Source organism: Vespa velutina, chromosome 23 (assembly GCF_912470025.1).
Source record: "Vespa velutina chromosome 23, iVesVel2.1, whole genome shotgun sequence".
Classification (NCBI taxonomy): Eukaryota; Metazoa; Arthropoda; class Insecta; order Hymenoptera; family Vespidae; genus Vespa; species Vespa velutina.
The window spans coordinates 1,902,501-1,928,309 of NC_062210.1; the positions used below are offsets into that span (position 1 = coordinate 1,902,501).

Genomic DNA, 25,809 nt, shown 5'->3' on the forward strand with positions numbered 1-25,809 from the left:
TTTTTTTTTTTTATGTCTGTATCTTCATGATGATTTCATAGTTCAACTGAGACTTAATGAAGCTCATGTCTTTCGCTCCTATCTGATATATATAATTAAGTTTATATTAATATAAATAATAATATGTTAAGAGTAATGTATTAATATGAAATATTTTGTTAAAGGGTCTATGAATGATCATGGATAATAAATCTGGCTACATTGGCAATTTAATACTAATACTTTTTGTAAGTATTTTTTTTTTTCTTTTTTTTATGAGTTAAAATATATATATATATATATATTTTTTTTTTTCCATGATGAACTCATAGTTCAACTGATATACATTGAAGACCATAATATTAGTTTTTCGCTCCTATCTGAAATTATCTTTATTTCTAGGACAAATGAAAAGTGTTGGGTGAAAAATATTAATCATAAAATTTTATTGCAGATCACTCGATGGAAGTATTGTTTAATCAACATTTCATGTATCTTCACAAATAATTATAATAATAATAATATTATGTAAGTATTTGTGAAGTTAATTTTTTAATTCTTAAAAAAAAAAAAAAAATGTTATCTGTTTTATATTAAATTCCATTTTATGATGAGAATTTGTAAATGCATCTTGAAATAATAATGATACGCATTTATTCGTCACTACCGCTGAAAGTAAAGTTTTATATAATAAAATGAATATATTCGAACATACATGATGTTTATTGTAATATATTTATTTATTTATTGCAGGAGGAATAATTATTAATTTAATTTTTCTATCAATGTTAAACGTACCGAAGTAAACATTTAATGTAAGTTATGTGTATGAAGAATTTTTTTTGTTAACATATAACAAAGAATGATGAGAAATTAATTTTATTATGAATTTTTCATGATAATTCTATTAGCTCTAACTGATAATTTTATAGAATTATATCAATTATTATCTTATGAAGTGTGATTTAATTAAAAAAAATAATAATAAAAATGTTTTTGCCTTTTAGATTTACATTAAGGATTTATTCTTGAAAAGAAGATTATTTGATTCTAAGGATACGACATTTTTATAAATATATTATTATGATGTATTAGATATGATTAAAATATATTCTTTTAATTCACGATTTAAAGAAGGAATAAGATATATTATAAAAAATGTTCTTTTGGAAATATATAATAAATAAAAGTTTCAAATATATTTAATATCAGAATTATATATATATACACACACACACACACATACATGTACCTTTTCATTATTTAATATAATACACGTTAAAAATTTCAAATTTTTTCAATAAAAAAAATAGTTAAGCTATCGTCCGTAAAATTTTATTTATAAGCATTGTAAACACTTCTTTTTTCACTCTTTTTTTTTAGTGGATGCGTAAACGACATTTTAGCTTTGTGGAATTTAGATATTAATTTTATGAGAAACTTTTTCGCTGAAATAACATGAATAACTTTATATGTATATATATGATTTCATTAATCTCGATTTAAAATGACAAAAGAGTCTTAATTGGTCTGAAAATATTTTATTTGTTGATGAAATTCTTTGAGAAGAAAAAAATTCGGCCTTTTTATGATTATAGCAACGGGATATAAAAAACAAAAAGAAAAAAATAGATTGAAGATCAATTTATTAAAATCGTTTCGTCTACATACCAATCTTGTCTCAAGACTGATCCCACGATCTTGACATTATAATATTCGAACGAATATAATATATTCCATAAAGAAGTTAATCAATAAATATAAAAGAATCCTTTCAATTTACATATTTAACAGGAGTACGAAAAATATCGAGTGCATAATTTTATAAGGCAACCAGTTAATTTATTCATTGATTTTAACAAAATTCTCGAAGAATATATACATATATAAAATTGATAAATAATCGAGCGATCATTTTGAATCTTTCCGTTTGTTAATCTTTTTGAAATTAAAAGAAAAAAGAAGAAAAAGAAATCCTTTCTTTTATAAAAATATGTATAAAAATGATCGGATAGACAAAATGCAATTGGATAATTTCTTGAAGGTGTCATTTATATTTATCACCTAATGTTTATCGTTTCTAGAGTTCAGAGAACTTGAATTACGATAAAATTCTTGTACGTACGATTGGCATTACGTGGCTATTGTAAAACACTTTCCTCTTTATTTGGCCGATCGCCAAGGTCTCTCCTTTGAACTGTGTGTATCTCGCAACGCATGTACCATATGTACGGTTTTGTACATGGGATGACTATGGAATTGCGTCGATAGAACACCATGATACCTTTCTTGGGTATATGAAGAAGAAAAAGAAGAAGAATAAGGGTACATGTTAATAATGTAAACACTAACGTATCGTTAGCCCATAGATTTATCAGCGTAAACAATAGAACACCACCACAACGATTAACAACCCTGTTTTAAAGAGAGAATACCTTTGTGCCATACGATATCTCATACCAAGCTTGTGCTACGATAGACACTCACACATCTCACATCACGAACGTTTCGTGCGTCCTCGTGCATTGATCAATCCGCGAATGACGTGGACAGGATGATCCGATCGAAGAGGTATATAAAGCTATCCACCAAAATGCAAGAGCATCATTCGGTCCCTGTACATCACAGCAGCCGATTCCCAAATCATCAACGTGAGACACCATGAAGTTCTTCGCCGTAAGTATCACGGCATATCAATATACATATGTACATCGAGTGATTTAAATTATAAGTAATATCTATATTTAAATATTATTATCATAGTAATTTCAATATTAATTATTATGATCAATTTGTTATTAATTCTATCGAAATATTCTCTTCGTCGTAGGATGAATTATCATTTAACAACGTTCAAAAAGGATTTCAAAAGTTTTCAACTTTTTTTTTCTTTTTTCTTTTTTTATTTTTTTACTTTTTTTTTTTTTTTCTTGTGAAATGAAACAAATATCATACATTTTTCTATACCGTTTTATTATTCTTTAAAGTAGATTCCTCTTCATTGAAGATATTTATTTAAATCAATCGAGAATATAATAAACGACGTATAGAAACATTGTATGATTTTTATTTTCATTTAAAAATCAGACAAAATTTTAATTAATGACAAACCTAATAGACACATGCATATGTATCTTTTGCAATTGATCGATGTTATACGATACTTGTTCTTTTTTTTTCTTTTATTTATCATCTTCCTATCTGTTTGCATCGTCAAATAAAAAAAAATGTCACTTTTTATTTATCCAGTGAAAACACGCTACATATATGTTAATTTTAATTTTTCTTTTCTTTTTTCCCAGACTGTTACCCTCTTGGCTCTCTTTGCTGTTGCTCTGACGCAATCGCAACCAGTCGAGACCGAGAAGAAGATCGAGCCCATCGAAGCAGAAGAAAATGCTTATTTACAATCGGAACTACGAAATAAGAGAGGTCTCGCTCCGACATTATTGCAATCAGTCGAATCTGAGAAAAAGATCGAGCCCGTTGAAATAGAAAAAAATGCTGACTTACAATCGGAGCTACGGAATAAGAGAGGTCTTTTCTACAACGCAGCTTACACAGCACCAGTTGCCTATACTGCTTATTCCGCACCCTACGCTTATGCTCGAAGTTATACTTACCCTTATGCCTATTCTTACCGTACCTATCCTTACGTTTACAGCAGCCCTTACATCTTATAAATTGTTTCCACCCTTAAAATGAATTTTTTGATCATCCGTGATCTCAAGAAATTTGGGAAACACGACTTAGGCAAGCTATAAATATGTATGTATGTATGTATGTATGTATGTATATATATTATTCTCTTATCCCTTTGGATTTCTTAATGTAATTGGCTAGTAAACGTTTATTATTGTAACAATGAAATTTTAAGAAATACGCAAAATTTTGATTATCCATTGTAAATTAATTTTATTTCAAATACAAACGGTTGTATGTCGATTTAATCGCAAACATTCGTTTTTTTTTCTTCGTTCGAAACAAAAAAAAAGAATTTCAAACAATTATATTATCTTTATGATCTATCGTTTTTCGTTTCAACAACGATACCACACGTTGTTAAGCGCGTTACGAGTATTATTGTTATTCATTTATCGTTAATCGTTTCAATTTTACATTTTTATCTTCATTTTTATTATTTTTTTCTTTCTCTCCTTTTTTTTTTTATCTTATCGATTAAAAAAAAAAATTTTCGAGAGGAAGTTGTGAGTTAGAGGCAAAAAAGAAAAAAAAATCAAAAAGAAAAAGGAAAAATCTTCAAAATATTTAAAACGAAGTAAGTTCGTCGAGAATGATGTCACGCTACACTCTTGACAATATTAATTTGCAAGATTTTAACGGAACGCGTATCACACGAATATCCCTCTACACATTAATAATTTATAATATTCATTGCTCGTGGCTGTGGTAGCTTTAGTGAGATATGAGTTCATTGGGCATGTATCTGGTAGTATTTATCTTTAACAACAGATAAACGTAGTACGAACTATAATACAAGCGGAAATTCTCTGACATCATGAGACAAACATTATTTCAAATCGCATTGCTACAATCGGAATCATCGATACTATCCTTAAAATGACGATGACATAACAAAAGAAGCTTTTGTTCAAACGATAAAAAGATAATCGAATTGTAATACGATATAAACCGTGTTCTCGTTTTTAGAGAAAGAGGGTGAAAGTTTCGAGCGTGCTTAACGACTAACCTAATTATTATTTTAATTTTAATATACACTACAGTACATATATATATATATATATATATATATATATATATATATATATGTAAATATAAGTGCGTAGATGTATATTAATAAGTTAGAATATTCATTTGTAAATATTTTCAAAGAACTCGATATTACTTCAGTAGAATTTTTCTTAGACGTTCGAATAAAGTCGATATTCGTCGTCCGTCCGATTTACGCGTAATCTTTTGTTACACAATAAGAATAAATCCCTACGAATGGAGAACTTATTCCGTATTCTTCGAGACTTGAGACTCCGGGAGTACTTTCACTGGGACACTGAAAAGTCGCGCGTGATGAGAATCAGCCGAAATTTTTCGAATTCATGGCACACGACCGTGGAATATATTAGTCGATTTTTTCGCAGGAAGTCGAGAGAAGGTTATTTTTTTTCTCATGTCATATATCTGTATATATATATATATTTTTTTTTTTCTTGATTAAAAAATCACTAAGATAACATCCTTTAAGTATGAAGATTAATGAACGTTGAAGACGTAAAAGTTTCGTTCAAAAGGGATTTGATTTCATTCTGTCTTATTAAGTTCAATTTTGTAATCTCTATTTTTATGTTTATCATCGATTTACGTCTTAACTTTTTTCTTTATTTTTATCTTTTTTTTTCGGGGGAGGGGGCTGAGGTGGAGGGAATAACGAGGAAGAATCTTTCGAGATTCTCTTTTAATATCAGAAAATTTATGCGATGACGTAAAAGCTTTATCTATCGTTCGTTTGAAAATAAAAAAAATTTTGGCAGTTACATATAAAAAGACGAATCTATACCACATCGATATGTGTAACATCATGAATCCGTAACAGTATTGCTTAAGTTTCAATCGATGAAAGCCAGTAAGAAAGTCTATTGTAATTCGTGAATGGTCGCGACCCGACTGTATTTATACATGTGCAGGTATGGCTGTAGTTTTAGTCGGTGCGAGTCTGTTCATATCCTCATAAGAATTAATTTCCCGACAACTGTCTACCGATTAAATGTCGATAAGCCGATAATTACGTTTCTTCTTTGACCTTAAGAAGAGTCAGGAGATTACATAGTGCAGTGTGTCGAGTGTTAGAAAGGATTATGCTATTGTGGAAAATGCGATTCTCTTTGGTGAGGATATTTCCGTAAACTTCATTGACTTTCAAGTAATGTGCGAATTATGTGTATTATTATAATAAGAGTCAGCTAAGTATAGCTTTTTTTTTTCTCTCTTTTTTTTTTTCACGAAGTTTTAGAAAATTCAAATCACACGTCATATTATTATGATATTAGTCTAAATTTCTCGTCGCTTATTATAATATTTTTTAGGTAACGTGTCTTCTTGTCATTGGATTATCATCATTGATATATGCTGAAGATACGGAAGAAAGTTCTGATATTACGAAATTAGAAGTAGTAGAATTGAGCGAAGCGGAAACCGATAGCGATACAAAGGAATCAGATGTTCAAATAAAAAGAGATTCTGGATATTCGTATAATAGACCCAATACAAGATCTAGATTTCAGCCTAGTCAATCGGGATATCGAGGTAGAATCCTTACGAGAATTCCAAGTCAAATAAATAGGCCATTTAACAAATATGGTCCACCGAATCATCAGAATTTGGGATTGTCCAAACCCAATTTACATGGCCAACAACATCGTGATAAATTTCAATCTTCTCAAAATCGTCATCCGAATAATCAACATTCCAATAATTTTCCAAATCATGGCAATCATTTATGGGATCAAGGTATACCAAGTCCTATAAGAAATTTTGATTTTGCCGAAATTAGTCCTATAGCCAGTCAAAACAATGAACCATTTGGTTCAAATACAGCTAATTATTTGCCACCTAGAAATCAAAAATTGCCAGCTTATTCGCCAGCTGATAACTTTTCTCCGCAAAATACAGTATCAACGTCGCAAAGTCATGTCGAAGGTCACAATTCTAATTTACAAAATCAAGATATCGTTCAATCGCAAGGAGGTCAGATATCCGATGCTGCTCTATTTCTAACACAAAACGCACAAGCCTTACAACAATTGTATGGTGCTCCGGCGACCAATCAAGATTTCGCCCCAAATACGAACGATTTTGTCGATCAAAATAATCAGATACAAAATCCAAATGGTCAATTTCAACATTTCGAGAATATCTCACCAAATCCTCAAATCTTCCGAGGACCATTACCTGCTTACGCTTCGGGAACATTGAATCCTCAAGAGACACTTGAGCACATACAATCATTAGAAAAAGATAGATTGATCGCGCAGCTGCAACAAGCTTTAGCTCAATCCCAAGTTCAATCTCCTAATACTGAAGGTAGATACGCTCAAAGTCATGGCAATTATCCTCAGAATCAGGATCTGTTAGCTTCCATTGGTACGGAATTTCCACCGTTAGGTAAATCAACTATAAATACAGACAAGATAATACATGGTATAGGATACGTAGCCTTCAATCAATTATCTTTTCTACCAGGAACAACTACCGGTCCAATCAAATTTCCTTTAGGTTATGGTTTGACAACAACGACGACTCAATCACCGGGCACCAGCACGACAACGACAATCCCAACTTCAACCGGACGTCCTATTCAGGCTAACAAAGGCGATGGTACAACGCAGATCGGTGTAAACGTGCCTGTTCCTGCTCAACCTGGAACTGCGGTCGTAAATCCCATAGGATTCCCATTGTACGGCGGGTTCGTACCAACCTTCGTAGCAAATGTCCCTAGCTATGGAGTTTATGCTCCAGGCACAGTGACACCGATACAATCGTCAGGATCATCGTCTACTCACTTTGGAATACCTATTCCGACAGATCAAGGAAATAAAGGAATTCAACCTCAGACACCTCAGCTACCTCCAAAGATACCACCACCGTCAACTAATCAACCTGGAGTTGTCAGTTCAACGCCCGTTCAACAACCTGCACATCCAATTTCTCCTTTGCATCCTGTTGCTACACCCATTCATCCTGTCCTTCCAGCAACTCCAACACACATTCAACCATCGATAGGTACTACATCAAATCAACATCCCACCTATGGCCTACAAACGCCTCTTATCAATCCTTTGATATATAAACCGATAAAGTCTGTCTATCCTGTCTATTATTATTCAAATGTAGCTTATCAATTACAAAAACCAACATTGCCAACCTATCCGTGGAGTTATGCACCCTCATACGTTTCTACAAAACCTGCTCAAATATGGAAATGAAATGATGCTATATATCTTGAACGATACGCGACTCGTTCTCCCACGTTGTCGTGACTTGTTCACTCTCACGAATACGAAAGAAAGGAAGAAAGGAAGAATGAATGAATGAAAGAAAAAAAAAAAAAAAAAAGAAAAAAGGAATGAAAGATTGATAGAATGGAAGAAAGAAAGTCGGTAAGAGTTTGGAAAAGACTTCGAGTACATTTCTCGTTAATGAAAAGAAGTAAAGAGATAAGATGAATGGAACTATAGTTAATTAATTATTAAGTAGAACATCGATGAGAGAGCTTCTTCAATGACATTGTTATCGATGACAGCTCATAGTATCGAAATACGATACGCTTTCCTCCGTACTCTCGAACGACGTTCGTGTTCCTTCTCTTATAATTCTCATGATATTTTTTAACGTTCGAGGCCATGTACATACATACATATATACATACATACATAAATACATACATACATACATACATACATACATATACACATATATATATTCTCGCTTTTTATTTATTTGTTGAAATAAACATTTCTTTATTTTTTTTTAATTCTCAATTTTTTTTTTATCTTTTACTTTTTCATCTTCATTCAACCATCAGAGATAATATCTAAATATACGTTGCATTCTATTATGCGACCGTTCCATAAAAATATATAAACTTTATGATACACAAGTTTAACGATCCAGTTACAAACTAGTTCGATTAATTCCCATATTTGTCTCTACGTATGTTTGTTTGAAAAGAAAAAAAAAAAAAAAAAAGAAACAGAAAAATAGCGTTGGAGTTGTTTTTTTCTTCTTTTTTTTTTTTTTTTTTTAAGTTTTTATATCAAAACGATGATCGTCGACCAAGTCAGACATTCATGCGTGCAAATACATATATATATATATATATATACATATATATAATCGTTTGAAACGGGCCGTTGCTTTGCCCGATGGAAAGTCGTAACGTGGAAATGTAGTGCGACCACTTCCGGTCGGTTGAACCAATACGAGAGAGAACTCTCACCGAAGTCGTGACGTCTCCGTGATCACCGGTACAATCGACAGCACGATCAACGTTGCCTCGGCAGCCCGATCCTGACCTCGAAAGTCGTTCGATAATTCTAACCACGGTCAATGCGCGGACGGATTAACTGAGTTATCCCAAGCATACATAATAAACCATTGGTATTGGCAGGTGTATCTAAGATTGGTTATCGATTTCGTAATCTTTCGGCGTGACTCCGTGTAAGTGAAGATGCGCCGAACGATCTATTTATCCGATCAGGATAATAAAGAAAACATATTATCGTGTCCATGTCATCATTTTATAAATCTATCATCAATATTGCAAGGCTATTGTATTCTGAGAATTATCATATATATATAAAAAAATTATTAATATATTCTTTCGTATTTTCATTTATTTATTCAGGCCACGAGTTTTAATAAAATATATATTATATGTGTATATACTTTGAATAAATTACCGTTAGATAATCGTTAAGACGATTTTACATATAATGGTCTAAAATATATATTTATGTTTTTTCTTTTTTTTTTATTCTTTTCTTATACTGCAAGATACGAAAGGTTTAAAGGTCGAGTTCATATCGTATCGTAATGTTCTTTAGTTGTTTTTTTTTTTTCTTTTTTTCTTTTTTTTTTATTAAAACCCGTCTTCAACTCACTTTCCGTGGTGACCCAAATATCTGGCCGGTTCTCTTTATTTCTTCTTTTTCTTCTTCTTCTTCTTCTTCTTCTTTTTTTTCTTTTTCCCTTTACTCATGTGTACGTAGATACTTTTACTGTTTCAACAATGTAAACCAGTTCGATGTAACGATTTCCATCGATGCCGATTCCTCTTTTCTTTTTTTCTTTTTTGTTTTTCTTTTTTCTTTTTTCTTCTTTTTTCCTCTTTTTTTTTTTCTTTTCTTCGAAACTCGTCCTAAGAATCCTACTAGTTTCTTAGATTTTTCTAAGATCGAACTAACTTCAACAAAGAGTACGGTTTCTCTTGTTTCGTGTTAACGGCGATCGAAATCGGAGCACGGAATCGATCGGTCATCGATCATTGATCTACGGGGAGATTCGTGGAGATCGTAAAAGTGGTGCGCGATTCGAGATTCAGCACGAGCAAACGATTTGCTTCCTTCATCCATTCGGGTGAAAGTAAAACGAAATGAATCGCTTGTTTTCAGATGGTTCCGATGTTGTTAAGTTCGAACTGAAGAGAATTGAAGGAGTAATAATAATTGATGATAAAAAAAAAAAAAAAAAAAAAAAAACAAAAAAGAAAAGAAAAGAGAAGAAGAAAAAAAAGAGGATACTTTCTGCGTAGATTCACTTTGATTATCTAAGTCATTATATATCCTTTTTCTATATTCTTTTATATTTTCTTTTGCGGATATAAATCCACCTTTCTCGACTCATCTTTTATCTTAATACTCGCTCATATTCTTCTTCTTTTTTCTTCTTTTTTCTTCTTTTTTCCTCTTTTTTCCTCGACTCTCCTCGGTTGTATGTTAATATCGAAAGTAAAAAGTTCAACAAGTACCAGAAGGTTTTTCTATTCACCATCCGTACACTTCACTTTCCAACCTCGGAAATCTACTTTCAGAAGACAGCGAGAGCAAAGAATGCGACTAGTATAAAAGCGAATCCTTTTACCTTACCTTTCATACGACCAAATACATATATACATACATACATACATACATACATACATGACATGTATCGTCAATTTTTTACTCTGAGATGAGTTCCTTTTTTTTATTTTTTTTCTTTCTTTTTTCTTTTTTTCTTTTTTTCCTTTTTTTTTTTTCTCTCCTTAACACAACACAACGTCTCGTATATTTCTCGCACATAGACTTTTTAATAGCGTTCATTAATCAAGCAAACGTGTAACTGAAATGTTTCTTTCCGCTAGTGTCCATCGTTTGTTTGTTTTTCTCTCTCTCTCTCTCTCTCTCTCTCTCTCTCTTTTTCTTTTGCTTTTTTTACAATTTCTTTTTTTATGACTTCGTATTGATTAAATCAATAACGTAACTTGAGATATCTATCATTTAACGTGGGAACGAAGATTCTAAAACTATTGTTGACTGTTCGAATTCGAACGATCTCTCTCTCTCTCTCTCTCTCTCTCTCTCTCTCTCTTTCTCTCTCTCTTTCTCCTTACTTCAGGATTCGCTTTATTATGGATAGCCGGAAATGACCGTAATGACTTACGGAGGGAAATAAAAGCGGCTGGTCGCGATCGTTATGATTCTTAGTTCGAACGAATTTGCATTCAATTACACTTTCTAGGCAATAATCTACGACGATTCTATTTCAATTCCGTTCGACGTTCGCTATATGAGAAAATTCATTTTCCCCGATGAGACGAATCGTCGAGATAGCATTTCCGATTCATAAAGCAATTTTATTGATATTGATTTTATATATATATATATATATATATATATATATATATAAATATTGATTACGATAATATTGAAATATCAAGAAATATATATTTAATAATATTCATTGATCTAATATTATTATCATATAAATCAATATGGCCAATATCAATAGAAATGGGCGAAATATTTTTAGACGATTTAAACAATCAATTACATTATAGGCTTATGGTGGTTTTTTTTTTTTTTTTGAAACAATAGTTAGCTTAAAATATCTCGAAAAATAATGATGTTTGAAATTATCTAAGAACTTTTGGATCTATTCTCTATACGTTAGAAAACCATATAACAAGCATCGTAGTTTTATGATTTGAAAAAAAAAAAAATTAGTTCAAAATATTTTGAAATGGAGAGATTTTTAATATCATTTAAAAACTTTTGTTTCGGTCTACTTTGTATATACTCGATTGATAATATAGATATATCGATATATTTAATAATATTAATAATTATCGATATATTAAATATATTAATAATATATTAATATAGGTATTACATGAAAATATATGTCAAATTAATATAATAAAAATTCATATATCAATAAGACGATCTCTTCTTTATATAATGATCTCTTGAAAAATTCGATAGCGTAAGATAAAGTGGGTCGTATAAATGCTGATTTTATGCACTTCTAGGAAGTCACCAGGATGCATCCATCTTCTGAATGTTCGACGTAATTACATGCTTGAAAGATGAACGAAGCGAACTCGTCGACTGTTTAAAGTGCCTTCCACATATATACATACTGACTTAGTAGGTGTTATACCATATGTCCACCACGGGTCTCTCGTTAATTACCAAGCATCTCAATTTGTTTTACGGAGTATCACATTTTGTTTTTTTTTGTCTTTTTTTTTCTCTTTTTTTTGTCTTTTTTTTTCTCTCTAAAACACGTATCATATAAGATGAAAGCGTTTCTCCTATATATATAAAAAAAAAGAAAAAAAGAAAAAAACTAATCTTTAATTAAAATACTTGTACGTATATTTTTTTTTTTTTTTTTTTTTTACGAAAAAGAAATATTTTGTATCATGTTTCCCGATGTAAATAAGTATACTATTTCGTGCAAATCTTGACTTATCTTTTCTTTTTACTTTTTGAAATTAAATTAACATGAAACAAGGGACGAGGAAATAATTTTGTTAAAGTCGCACGACGAAATTTCCGGTTGCCAGAATCTCTTCGAGATCAGGAAGTCGAAGGATCGGCCTTTTCCTTGTTTCGACGGTCATTCACTCGTAAGAAGATTAGAACCTTTTTCCTACGATCGATGTAAAACAATGGACGATAAGAATCAAGTAAAATGACTTTTACCTGGCATGATGGAATCGTAAGCTCCAGTTCTTTTTTATCGCTTTTGTGCGTTTACTGCTTCTCTAGGATACTATCACATTGAAAGCTTTACATGCGACGAGATTCTCCTGCGCTCAAAATCAGCACGGAGAGACTTACCTTCACCTAGACCTTTCTTTCTCTCGTACGAGAGGGGATCCACATATAAAAGGTCTCTACTGGGTTGGTATGGCATCAGAAAGCACATTTCACTTAACCACTCGGTAGTCGGCTGACCACGAGAATTAGTTACAAGAATATCAACTTGACTAGTGATATGCGTTCGTTCGTAAGTATATATATATATATATATATATATATATATATATATATATATGTATGTATGTATTATTTATGTAATTATATGAGTTTATATTTGAAGAATTCATAGAAGCCATATTAAAAAGAAAAAAAAAGGAGAAAACAAAAAAGAAATTTATCGATCATATAATAATAATTTGAATTAAATAAAAGAATTAATTTTATCTATTGAAAGGATATTAATTGATTAAAATTAAAAATTATTTTTTATTTGCAGATAATTATCGGGGTATTTGCCCTTGTTTTTGCAAATGTCTCTTGTAGAGAGACAAGAGGTGAAAAGCCTCAAAGACCACCACATCGACCGCCATTAAAGGGTAAACGTGGAGTTAGCGACTATCCTTTAGGATATTCAACCGGGGGTCATTCCTATTCTTCACCCGTATACTCAGCTGTTGGATCTGGCTATAGTCTAGGTGGATCATCAGGGACTATTTCTCTTGGACATTCGGGTCTTCAAAGTTTGCAGAGTTTAGGAGTCGGTGGTGGACACGGTTTAGGATATTCTAACTCTGGATTAGGATCTTCATTGGGATATGGAATGTCTGTTGGTTCTGGTTTAGGCCACGGTGGAGGTCTTCAAGGTCTCTCGAGTCATAGCTCTTATTCTTTGCCAAGTCTATCTACCATCAACTTAGGATCAAGCGGTGGATCGAGCGAAGGACTATTCACTCCTTCAAAGAACGGTCCGGTTACTTTTGGAATTCATGGAGGTAACTCAATTTGTGGCACTATTTCGAATACTTACACTAAACCAATTTATACCTCAGGAGGTCAAGGACTCTCGGCTTATGGAAGTGGATCGAGCGGAGTTTCCAGTCTTCCGTTAACATTATCATCTTCCCATGGTTCTTCCTCTTACAATTTACCAACCGTAACCTTACAATCGTCTGGTACTTCTACGGGATATAGTCTCCCAGCAAGTTCTCAATCTCATTCGGTATCCGGAGGATTGGTATTATCATCAGGATCTCATGGAGGTTCATCGGGCTATACCTTACCCATATCATCGGGATCGTCTCATGGAATTTCTTTAAGCAGTCTATCTTCTGGGTCACATGGTGGATCGTCCGGATATAATCTTCCTATAAGTTCAGGATCTCATGGTATCTCTAGTCTGTCCAGTAATTCAGGCAGCATATCCGGTTATTCCGTAGCGCCTGTATCAGCATCGTACAGCGCACCCAACTCTCACGTGAGCCTGTCCATTGGTTCCTCCGATGGATCCTCTTATTCTCTCCCAGCATCCTCCGGATCTCATTCAGCTTTGGGATCCTCCACTTCTGGATCATATTCTAGCTCTGGATATTCTCCAGCATCTTCGGATGGTAGCTCATATTCTTCTAGCGGAAGTACGAGTTATTCCAATCCAAGTTCCTCCAGTTATTCAAATCCTAGCAGTAGTTACTCCAGTCCTAGTTCCAGTTACTCGAGTCACAGTTCGACCTATTCCAGTCCTAGTTCCAGCTATTCAAATCCTAGTTCCAGTTATTCAAGCCCTAGTTCTAGTTATTCGAGTCCTAGTTCAAGCTATTCCGCACTTGCCAGTGGTTATTCCTCGAGTTATTCCAGTCCATCTAATTCTTATGGTACACCATCGGAATCTCATGGATCCTATTCACATTTGAGCCCAAGATATATCAATTATCCCGCTGCTAAAGCTTACGAAGCATTAACATCTGGCAGCTCGAAATACGATACAATTTCATATTCAAGTCCCAATGGAAAATATTAATCGATTGCGATATATAATAGGTATATATATATATATATATATATATATATATATATATGTATATATATGCATCTTAGCATAATTAAATTAGATCCTAGAACGAGAAATCTTACTCGACCATAATTGTTATATCTTGCCACAGGGGTAGTAGATTGTAATCGTACATTGAAATCACGAAAAGAGAATCATGATGCAGGTCAACCGTTAATATATTCTGAAGTACGGAAGACCTAAGATTACGAAGAATTGTAAACGTATTTATAACGATATCTATTATAATTAATAGTTTATTTAATGTAATTCCGTTTTTTATTTATAATATCGTTGATAAATCACAGAATGCTAATGCAATTTTACATGTATACAATATCGACAATGTGATCCTTGTTGCATAGTTTTTTTTATTATATATTATATATATATATACGCATAAATATATATATATATATATATTTCTTTTTATAATAAAAGCAGTTCCTTCAAAAATATCGAAAGTGTTGTTTTTCGTCATCGTGAAAGTTCGAACGACACGTAATGGTACTGAGAACGATAATAAAAGAGTAACAAATGGAATGAAAAAAAAAAGAAAAAGAAAAAAAAAAAAGATCGTCCGACTGTCGTGAAAACGAGATCGCTTTTACTTCAAGGCCGAGTCCTCTGCGTTTCGCAAAACGCCTTTCTAAATTTTTATTTTATTTTGGAAAGGCGATCGTTAGGCAAATCTTTATACGTTTACGAAGAAGTTCACCTAATTTAAAGATAGAGATATCGAGATCCGTGATACTAAAATCGAAAGTCGATAAATTTACTATTATTATCAAGGCCTTGCATGATATGTCAAACAAAATGACTATTTGTGGAGAAAGAATTAATTGTTCACTTAGAAAGTCATGTAAATGAATATATATATATATATATATATATATATATGTTCATGTAAAGAGACAAATTTATATAATTTAATGTCCTTAGAGATTGGTTTCGTATTCGCATTAAGTCGAATTACTTATTGATTTATGACACGACCGTAAGAGATTTGACCCTGGAAAAGTATGATCGAGCAAAGCCAGGAAAACGAGGGACTCGTAGATAGAAGGAAATAACTCCGATGATAAGTCAGATTTAAGATGTCAGGAAGCGAAGTGAAAATGAAAAATTCATGATCTCATCGAGGAAACGAGAATGATCGAACGAGATATCGAAGCGGCAACATTCGTACTTGGTACTAATGAATCTATCATTTTTCATATCGATTATTTTCTCATATCGATTTATTTTCTTCATTACTCTCTAAACGTGAAGATAAACTTATTTTTTTTTTCTTTTCATTCTTTGACTTCCTTCCTTTAAACGGAACTTCGTTATTCTATATATAGTTAACATTATTAAACGACCAATGGCCAACTCGTTTTGTTTCTTCAACGCCTTTCGTATTTTCACTCGGTAAATTATTTCTCTTTAATGGTCTCTCTTAAAAGATATATTAACACCTACTCTTACTACCGTCGAATAATAACGCAAAAATAATATCACTGTATCTTAATTAGTACATACAAAATTCTTCGGTTAATTAGAAATGTTTTATCTAGGTGAATGGTTGAGAGAACATGAAATGTAAAATATAGGAAAAGGAAATAATAAACGAGAAAGAAAAAAATATGTTTTCTCGTTTCTCTTTCAAAAATATCGTAGAGAATGTGTTACAAAAGAATTAGTATGACATTCATAAATCAATATGTATATATATATATATATTCTCTCTTTATATATATATATTTTTTTTTTCTTATCATTCATCTTTATCATAACAGAAATTTGTTTCGAAAGCGGTATCAAGTGAACTTAACACTCGTGTCACTCGTGTTATATTATACGTGAACTTTTAAAACGTGACATATGCTCTTTGCGTATGCACCTGACCTAGTTTTTAAAGCCGTGCTCGCGTACGGTTTTATGGTCCAAGAGTTTAAAGTGAAATACGGTGACAGGAAAGAGAAAGATACGAAGCGAAACGTAGACGAGCCTAAGGCTCCTTTAGCCTTAGGCTATCGGTGTCGTGTTGCTGCTGTGATCGGTCATCCGTTAGACGTGTACCGGGCTTTGCTCTTCTCTCTTTCTCTCTCTTTCTCTTTTTCTTTTTATAACAGAAAAGTAAAAGAAGAAAATTTAGAATCACTTAATGCAAGTACGTGGAAAAAGAGTAAAAGAATTTCACTATTTTCCGAGTGGCCTTTCAAGACAGACGACATACTTGTCTTGCTTCACTCTCACGATCGTCCACCGTATTCTCTTATAAGCGAAAAGGAGGTAAAATTTCGCTCTTACTACAAGATCGTAGATAGGGGCGTGATCGACGTAGCTAATCCGTCTTGCACATGATTCACGGACTTTCTTCGACAAACTAGTTCGTTAAAACGACTTCGTTATTAATTTCATTTTAAATCTATGTAAAGGAGATCTCGAGAGGGAGATTAAGGTAAATAAAGAAAAAAAAAAAAAAAAAAAAAAAAGACAAAAAAATGATCCAAGTGTTAAGCGAAACAATTTCAGTAGCTTTTATTAACTTCGGTTCTCATTCTTCGTGATAATGGAAAATGGTTTTTTAAAGTGGACGTGGGAGTTCCGAAAAAAAAATCACCAAGACGAGAGAGAGAGAGAGAGAGAGAGAGAGAGAGAGAAAGAGAAAGATGCGTGGTGGTTTGTATCGATCGAGTTCTCTAACGAAGGCGTGGTCAGTACCTTCCGGTAATGATTTCCCCCCTCGCCCCTCTCTCCCTCCCTCCCTCCTCCCCTCTCCAATAAAAAGAGAAAGAACAAGAGAAAGACGCACTCGCAGGTGAAAGTAAAGCAAGACCTCCCGACACTTTGAAAGCCGATCTCTGCGAGGAGGGAACTGGAAAGGCTTGTCCAAGAGAGGAGGACTCTCGAAGGACAATCCACTTCCTCGATTCGCGATTTCTTTTCGATTATTTTTCTTTCCATTCGATTCCATCGTTAACCATTATTTTTCGTAGGACATTTTTATGGCAGAGGTCATTCGTCTTTGACTAAGTTAACGTCGCGTGCCTGAATACTGAACTAGCCATACTCTATTTTATTCTTTTCTATCGTAAACGTTACCAGTTAGTAATTATGAGTTTTTAACCGAGTCTCTGGAGGAAGTTGTGTCTTCCGTAAAAGAAAGCTTTCACGTCGTACTCTTCTTCTTCTTCTTCTTCTTCTTTTCTCTCTCTCTCTCTATCTCTATCTCTTTCTCTCTCTCTCCCTCTCTGTCTGTCACGTTTCCTCTCGATCCGCTGAGCCGGATCGACGAGCTCAAACAAGTACACGTGACTCGGGACAACGATTTGTCTGTCCCCCTTGGGCGATGACGACGAGTTACTCGAAGCTTGATTCTCCTTCTCCTTGATTCCTCTTTCTCCTCTTCATCTTCTTCCTTTTCTTTTTTACTTCACAACTACGCTTATCGAGAAGGCATTCGATATATTTTCACTCTACCCGAGAATGGGGCGTATGCGTTGCTACGTACACGTATCACATATAAGATCAGAGAAAAGTTAAACTAGTTTTCGGGATTTTTCAAGCGGACGGGTATAAAGGAGAAATTCAATGTCTATCGATCCGTCATTAGTCTTCGAACTCTCGTACTGATCTCATTCCTATAATATTAAAAAGTGTTGGAACAACAAAGGTCATTTAATAGATCATAAAATCGTACTAAGATCTTCGATCGTTGATCTATAAGATTAATCGATCGAATGTATCAATTTGTGTTCTTCTCGTGTTTATCGACAGATTAATTTATTGTGACAAATTACGATCATGGAATTATTGGTTGGTATTAATGTGTTTCGTAAGAATCTTTTATTGAATTATATTATAAATATCATCATTCAGATTTTTATGATTTCAAATATTTCTTTATTTATTTCTTCTTCTTAATTTTTCTTCATCATTTAATATTTCATACAAATAATTTTTATAATGATCATTGATACGATGTTATTTAATCGAATGTCGTAATTTAAATGGCATTGAAAACGAACAAGAAATGTATTAAAATAACATTGATTGATTGACCACTTTACGTTCTTTCAGATCATTTTATTATTATGCCCAATCGCATTTGGGCAAAATCATCAAAAGGGCAACGACCCGAACGAGGAGCCCTTTTTGCCAATATTTCCAATATATCCTTACAATCCAAAATTAATAAAAAGAGGAATTGAAAAAGAAACGGAGACACAATTGACAGCTGAATTATACGCTCCTAAAATTGACGCAAAAGATACTTATACGCCGAATTATAATAGTAATTATCAAAAGGATCCTTATTATCCTAATTACGATCCTTATCAGAAAACCTATTCGTCCTCCACGACATCTTATTCTCCTTATTACAATAATAATCCTCAGGCAACAACAACTGCTTCGTATTCAACTTTACCTTATAACATTTATAATACTTATACAAATCCTTATACTACTTCTACGTCGCACACTTCAATCCCATCAACAGCTTATTCTTCCTCGTCTTATTCCACCACTGCTTATCCATCTCCTTATTCATCTAACTCATATACCGGAGCACCATACCAACCTCCACCATACGTACCTGTTCCAAATTATTATTACCAACAGCCTTATTATTATCCCTCTTATTATGCACCGGCTCTTTTCCCACCCCCATCACCGCCACTTCCACCTTTTCCACATCCCGACTATTCTAAAGATTCGGATGAAAAGGATAGTTACGAGAATGATTCGAAGAAAAGTGAAAAGATTCAAAAGTCTAAAAAGGATGATAAAAGTCGAGATACTTCTGGCGATAAATACACGAACGACGGAAACTATATCTCCTCGAATACGAACGATCTCGACAGTCAATCGAGCAGTTACAAAATGGCCAATTCGTACAGTCAATTGGAACAAACGAATGAACCTCGGGAAAAATCTTCTGGATCTGGAACGTATAAAATTGTCAATATTAGAACACAACCGAGCGACACCGAATATTCGATAGCAGCGACATACGCAAAAACTCAACAATTGGAACAATTAATGAGACAAACTTTAGCGAAGTTCTTGGCCGAGAATGCAGCTCGACAAATTATTCGATATCCCACATATGATAATAAACAAAATCAATTGATCAAGGCTAACGAGTTGTCTTATGGGAATTTAAATAATTACGATAACAATAACGCGCAGAATTTTGTTCCTGTAAATAATGGGATTGCGAAGACTGGCTTAAGTTATGTCGTTAATTCAAATGCTCTTGAAAACTTTAATTCTGGCTCAATTGTCCCTCGTCAAGTCCTTGAAACAACACCAACCACTTTAACTACAAGTGCTAAATATTTGAACGATCAATATCTTCGTAAACCAATAACGTTAGTATCTTTACAACAATCACAAGGAACGTATATACCACCTAACAAATCCATTAAATCATCAGTTTCAACTCAATCGTCCAATTACGATGGTTATGAGAATGAAAATATTCGAATTAATCAAAATTACGATAGTTCTTTGGACGATACTGAAGGAAAACAAGAGGAAGGATATGGGCAAGGTCAAACGTCGTCAGGTTACAAGACTCAAAATTTCGTTACTGTACAAACGCCACAAACATACAGTTATCAGTATGCGAGTTATCATCCTCAACAAACGACTAATCATCAAGAAACTCAGGAATACGACGATAACACGAGCGACGTAGAATTTGGAGCGAAGCAAAGTAATAAAGGTTAAACATTGTTTAGAATTTAATGAGGATCTTTGAGATCGGAGTTATATGATTTTACGATTAAGTTGAAAAAGGGAGTACAAAGAAAAATGGTGCTACTATTATATATTTTAATATATTTAATGTTTAGTTCTTTAATTTCGACTTCGTTAGAACGAAGAGAAATCATATGTAAAAGGATTTTAGAAAAAGCAAAATAATTTACAAGTGTTTATACGATATTTAATTTTCTCTGTTGATTATTCATCGAATATAATAATTATTTCGATTAAATGAATAATCGAATGCACATGACAGACAGAGAATGCGTACAGGTGTATACGTTTAATAGATAGAATCATTTCATATGTCGTTTTCCATTTTTTTTTTTTTTCCTTATCGTTATCGATAGATATATTTACGCAATGATGTTCTTACGAGAGAGCGAGTTTTTTTTTTTTTGTGTTTAATTAAACGAAAGGAGGCTCGTCATTCACGTTGCATTCGCGTCACGTTTCTCTCGACGAAATAAAAGAATTTACCGAACGTTTATTAACGTAGAAAAAAATATTGATTTTCACGAGCCTATATCTACATTTTTACTCTCCGCTCTCTTCTCTCCTCCCCCCCCCCCTCTGCACCACTCCCTTCCCCTTTCCTTCCTCTTTCCGATCTCTATTTTTAGATACATGTATTCACGTTGACCTATGACCTACTATTATCCCTATTTATATACCTTCGGCATTTGATGTATATTTAAGAGTATTTTGTTTTTTATTTCATAATTATATTAGCAATAAATCATTTGTTTTTCTTTATCCCGATGCCATCTTAGTTCCTTTATTTTATTACTTTTTTCAATTAGATATATTCGTATCGTATATAATATCGTCTTATTTATTTATTCGAATAAAATCAAAAGAGAAATAAGGTCGTTAGGTCGGTACGATGATATAAAATAATATCAAAATTTAATCGTATATATCAAGATTAAACGTGTATGTAAAATAAGTATAACGTAAAAGTGAGAATCATAGTAACGAGTAAAGTAGAAAGGAAGAAGAGATCTGGATCTTGGCAATTGATCGCTCGGGTGCGGCTCAATATAACAGTAATATGGAAAGGGGAAGTAAGGCCGCGATCTTGCGATGAAAACTTTCCGGTAGAATGTATAGATCGTTTAGAATGTATATATTACATATACATATATATATATATATATATACACCACCTATATACATAAATACATATATGCATAGATATATCTATGGCAGACGAGTGAGAGGCACTTGCTTTAACTTCTAGTTATTATGTTTTATTTTTGCACATTCTTAAGTGGAGCGAATGTGTGTAAGTTTAAAATAAAATTGGATGGACCAAGCCTCTTACTTTCTCGGCTACTACTCTTCTGGACTTGATCTCGATCTCTTATAAATGTCTTTATATATATATCCAACCAACTCTCTCTCTCTCTCTCTCTCTCTCTCTCTCTCTCTCTCTCTCTCTCTCTGTCTCTGTCTCTGTCTCTCTGTCTCTCTGTCTCTCTGTCTCTCTATCATCGTTATTACACCTCCCTATTCATGAACAATGCCAACAGACGTCAAACGGATTGAACCGATCTATCCTGTCGGTTGATCGTTACGATCGAATTGGAGAAAGTGAAAAGTTCTTTCGAAGTATCAAACCGTGAATTTCTTTTGTATGCGTAAGGACTATCGCAAACGCTTTGGACGAGGAAATAGTATGGTTGAGTTCGCTATCGTTTAACGAACCTTTTAACGTGCAGTCTATTATATCCCATATATGATCCACCAGAGGATATGCAAATCACATATTCTAACTATTCTTCACTTTTGCTCTTTTCGCGCTATTCATTTTCATCCCTTTTTTTTCCACCAACCAATCTCCCTTCCCCTCTTCCTTTTTCTCTCTCTTTTTTTCCCCCGCTTTTCTTCTTTTTTTATTTTTTCTTTTTTCTTTTTTCTTTTTTCTTCTTTTTTTTTTTTTTTTTCTATTTTTACGTGACGTCATTCAAGCGAACACGCAAATTTTTCGTCGATCTCTTTTTTTCGATCCTCTTTTTCCTTCCTTTAAAAACTTTCAAAGCATTTCAGTGAAACTGGTAATTTTCGATCGCTAAAAAAATTTCGACGTGTCGATCGATCGATTGATCCCACCCCATCCTCCTCCCTCCGCCCACCCGAAAAGGTCGAATTTTTGCGTATATCGTTTTTTTCTTTTTCTTTTCTTTTTTTTTCCCCTTCCTTTCCTCTCTTCGTCAATTAACTCTATTCTTTTCAATTTTTCTTTTTTTCGTATCATCCGCTTTTTCTACCCGAGTAATGTTATTTGATCGACCGTGAAAAATCCTTTCGATTATTTCCTTCGTTGTCGAAAGCACATTGATGGAAAAAATAGTGCACTTTTTAATCGTAACAAAATTTTTAACAGATATTGATAACAATTCCCGAAAGTTTCGAACTTTCGAACGAATATCCTTTGTTCTTTCGTTTAATATCCGATGATTTTTTCTAATTTATTTTTTTCCTCTTTCAGTATCATCACTTCCCATTTTTGATATCTTCTCTGAATAAATCCGTTGTTTAATCCGTTCTAATTTTTTTTCCCCTGTGTTTCCTTTTCACTCCCTCCTCTTCTCCCCATCCCTGTCCACCCCACAAAAAAAAAATTTTTTTCAACAGACTGACCACGGAAGATCAGACTTCGCACGAGCGTATGAATCATTTTTCTTTTTTTTTTGCTTTTTCCTTTCTCTTATCATCTTCATATTTTTCCTATTCTTTTTTTTTCTTTTTTTCTTTTTTGTTCTTTTTTTTCCATTCTACAATTTGAAGAGACAGAATAATTCTGGAAATTTCATTGGAAAAGAACGTACGTTTCTAATGTTTTTCCATTTTTGTACGTATTCCTTCGACGTCTGGTCCGAGAAAGTTTACGTGATTAATCGACGCTAATTCGGAACGTTACGATCCATATAGAAGATTCCTTACACACGCCCATGATTTCAAGATAGAAAGTTGAGGGTCGTTCGTTTGAATTTACCGTCTTCCCCCTTTTTTTTCTTTTTTTTTTTTTTTTTTTTTTTTTTTACCAGAAGACTCTCTTACCTGAAATATCTTCGAGGGATTCATCGATTTGCCTTCACGCGATCCAACAAAGAATCTCTTTGACCGTTTCCATAGAGAGCGGTTCCGATCACGAGGCCTCCTTTCCTCTACTTTTCCTTTACCTTTCATTTCGTATCACGATAGGAGAACAAGTATCGATTTTTGCCTGACACAACATGAAAAATCTTTTCCTTCTTTTATATATTCTTCTGACGGGCATCAATAATCGACACGATAAAAACTTTCAAATCGTGCCAATGTTAACAGTTCCGCACTGATTATTGTTATACTTAAATGTCACGATCACGCGTTAGCGATTTATTAATTCAATTCCTTTCTAACGTTTGTAATGTTTCAATTATATCATGTACCATTTAAATTGACACCGATTCGGTGTAAATAGGAAGAGGAGAGAGAAGAAAGAAAACGTACAAAAACAAAAAAAAAAAAGAAAAAGAAAAAAGAAGAAAAAACAAGAAGGAGAAGAAAAATTCGGACTCCTTAAAAAAAAATGGGATCCATTGTGATAATCATTATCGGAGTTTTTTTTTTTTTTTTTTTTTTTTTTTTTTTTTTTTTTTATCTTGCTTAAAACCTATCATAAGTTTTACCAGCATTCGTGCAATGCGTCTGTTATAAGAAAAGTTTTAATAATAATATCGCGAAACAATGATATCTCGACACTATTGTTTTATGAAAGTAGATATCGGCTTATTCGGTCTATTTCTTTCAGTATGACTTGATATTATCCCCGAGTGTATTATCGGAAGAGTAATTTTCGACAAAACACATAATAGCCATTTCCGTCCTATAACATTACTATCGATTGCCGTGCATTTTTTTTTTCTTTTTTTTTTTTAGATTAAACTCTGGGGAAAATAAATCGACTTCTTTTTTTCTCATTTTCTTTTCCTTTTCTTTTTTTGTTTATTCCCTTTTCCTATCCTCTTTCCTTTTTTTTTTTTTTTCTTTTTCTTTTTTCGTTACTTCTTTATACACACGAAAGTATAAATTTTCGGCGAAGTTACATTTAATTTAGTAGTAGCACGGTATATATATATATATATATATATATATATGTGTGTGTGTGTGTGTGTGTTTATCCAAATTACCGAATAAAGTGTGGAAATACTAGTACTCGTTTCATTAGCAAGTTAATGAACCGAATAGTCTAGCAGGATAATTAGAATGGCTTTATAGGGAAGAATACATTTAAGAACGATTTACACGAGGATTACTATTAGGATATTAGAGAAGAGAGAGAGAGAAAGAGAAAGAGAGAGAAAGAGAGGTAACACCTTCGTACAAAACCGATTGGCTTATGTTGATCATTGTTCTTTATAATTAGAAAAAAATAGGGTCGTGCAAAAGAGTGAGATGTAAAACGATCGCGTGTAGGTAATCGTTTTGACCGCACTTCCGTGCTCATGGAATAATTATATATGGTTTTAAAATGTAGTGTTCCGTTGAACTTTACATAATTGTATTTTATTATGTGCTGATTTTACCTCCAGACGAATTAGATCGAAATTAATTCAGAGAAGATCGCGAAAGTGAGATGAGTCGTTATGAAAACGATCTAATTTAACCTCCTTTCTATATTTTTTTTGTTGTTGTTGTTGTCCTCACTCTTTTCATTCTTCCTTTACGTAGGATTTATCTCTTTGCCTGTGAAGGAACAAAGTCGTTCTTTTTTTTTTTTTTTTTTTTTTTTTTTTTTTTTTTTTTTTTCAATGAAATATACTCATAGCAGATCGAAAAGTGAGATTGATCGGTATGAAAACGATATAATTTAATCTTCTTTCATATATATATATATATACACATACACACACACACATACACACACACGTATACACATCTATATACACGTATTTTTTTCTTTAATCTTCTTACTGTATTTCTTTCTTTCTTCCTTTCTTTTTTTCTTTTTTTTTTTTTTTTTCTTTAACGAATTCATATGCACAAAAGAAAAATAACATTTTTTAAAAAGTGAACAACCTTTCACTCGTATATAAAAGGAACTTCTCGAACTTTTTCGAATGGCAAGAGACGAAATAATTCATTTCTTCGATCAGTTCTTTGCTTTTACTTCGATTCACAGTTACAGACTTTTGTATGTGGACTAAGACCAACACAGATTATCATACACACGATGTAATTCAGAGGTGAATTGTAGCT

The 25,809-nt window shown here is 32.9% G+C and overlaps 5 protein-coding genes and 2 non-coding genes across 10 annotated transcripts in view; all 7 read left to right on the top strand.

The window, feature by feature from the left end:
* LOC124956701 (tRNA N(3)-methylcytidine methyltransferase METTL6) overlaps nucleotides 1-1,143 on the top strand; it is a 2,570-nt gene extending 1,427 nt beyond the window's left edge. Inside the window, exons 5-8 of one of the 2 annotated variants that reach the window (XM_047512865.1) lie at nucleotides 165-227; nucleotides 434-654; nucleotides 733-794; nucleotides 987-1,143. The gene's annotated coding sequence lies outside the window, so the exon portion shown is untranslated. The remainder of the gene's footprint in view (nucleotides 1-164; nucleotides 228-433; nucleotides 655-732; nucleotides 795-986) is intronic. The other variant, XM_047512864.1, reaches the window with a different exon arrangement.
* Nucleotides 18-94, top strand: LOC124956840. Its single transcript, XR_007103379.1, has one exon. It is a non-coding gene; the product is annotated as a small nucleolar RNA snR60/Z15/Z230/Z193/J17 (small nucleolar RNA).
* On the top strand, nucleotides 287-371 carry LOC124956841. The gene has a single exon (XR_007103380.1). It is a non-coding gene; the product is annotated as a small nucleolar RNA snR60/Z15/Z230/Z193/J17 (small nucleolar RNA).
* A 1,361-nt stretch (nucleotides 1,144-2,504) lies between the features above and the next one.
* On the top strand, nucleotides 2,505-3,936 carry LOC124956675. The gene is made up of 2 exons (XM_047512809.1): nucleotides 2,505-2,655; nucleotides 3,282-3,936. Exons 1-2 carry the CDS (start codon nucleotides 2,641-2,643, stop codon nucleotides 3,660-3,662), a joined length of 396 nt encoding a protein of 131 aa, XP_047368765.1. The 5' UTR covers nucleotides 2,505-2,640; the 3' UTR covers nucleotides 3,663-3,936.
* A 1,548-nt stretch (nucleotides 3,937-5,484) lies between these two features.
* On the top strand, nucleotides 5,485-8,394 carry LOC124956679. Of its 2 annotated transcripts, XM_047512819.1 has the most exons (3): nucleotides 5,485-5,840; nucleotides 6,039-7,116; nucleotides 7,195-8,394. In XM_047512819.1, the coding sequence occupies exons 1-3, from the start codon at nucleotides 5,811-5,813 to the stop codon at nucleotides 7,935-7,937; spliced, it is 1,851 nt and encodes a 616-aa protein (XP_047368775.1). In that variant the 5' UTR covers nucleotides 5,485-5,810; the 3' UTR covers nucleotides 7,938-8,394. The 2 variants fall into 2 exon arrangements, with proteins under 2 accessions (XP_047368775.1, XP_047368774.1); XM_047512818.1 differs by having other exon boundaries at nucleotides 6,039-8,394.
* Nucleotides 8,395-12,910: 4,516 nt separating this feature from the next.
* LOC124956665 (keratin, type I cytoskeletal 9-like) lies at nucleotides 12,911-15,251 on the top strand. Of its 2 annotated transcripts, none has more exons than XM_047512790.1 (3): nucleotides 12,911-13,005; nucleotides 13,255-13,750; nucleotides 13,808-15,251. In XM_047512790.1, exons 1-3 carry the CDS (start codon nucleotides 12,994-12,996, stop codon nucleotides 14,770-14,772), a joined length of 1,473 nt encoding a protein of 490 aa, XP_047368746.1. In that variant the 5' UTR covers nucleotides 12,911-12,993; the 3' UTR covers nucleotides 14,773-15,251. The 2 variants fall into 2 exon arrangements, with proteins under 2 accessions (XP_047368746.1, XP_047368747.1); XM_047512791.1 differs by having other exon boundaries at nucleotides 13,255-13,723.
* Nucleotides 15,252-18,547: 3,296 nt separating this feature from the next.
* LOC124956707 (rac guanine nucleotide exchange factor JJ-like) lies at nucleotides 18,548-20,591 on the top strand. Its single transcript, XM_047512873.1, has 2 exons — nucleotides 18,548-18,606; nucleotides 18,871-20,591. The coding sequence occupies exons 1-2, from the start codon at nucleotides 18,595-18,597 to the stop codon at nucleotides 20,524-20,526; spliced, it is 1,668 nt and encodes a 555-aa protein (XP_047368829.1). The 5' UTR covers nucleotides 18,548-18,594; the 3' UTR covers nucleotides 20,527-20,591.
* Nucleotides 20,592-25,809: the final 5,218 nt, after the last annotated feature.

Coding starts and splice junctions, on each gene's coding strand:
- LOC124956665 (XM_047512790.1), top strand. Junction 13,751..13,807: donor TACTTTTGGAATTCATGGAG/GTAACTCAATTT, acceptor TTTATACCTCAG/GAGGTCAAGGACTCTCGGCT.
- LOC124956679 (XM_047512818.1), top strand. CDS start 5,811: ATGCTATTGTGGAAAATGCGATTCTCTTTG. Junction 5,841..6,038: donor GGAAAATGCGATTCTCTTTG/GTGAGGATATTT, acceptor AATATTTTTTAG/GTAACGTGTCTTCTTGTCAT.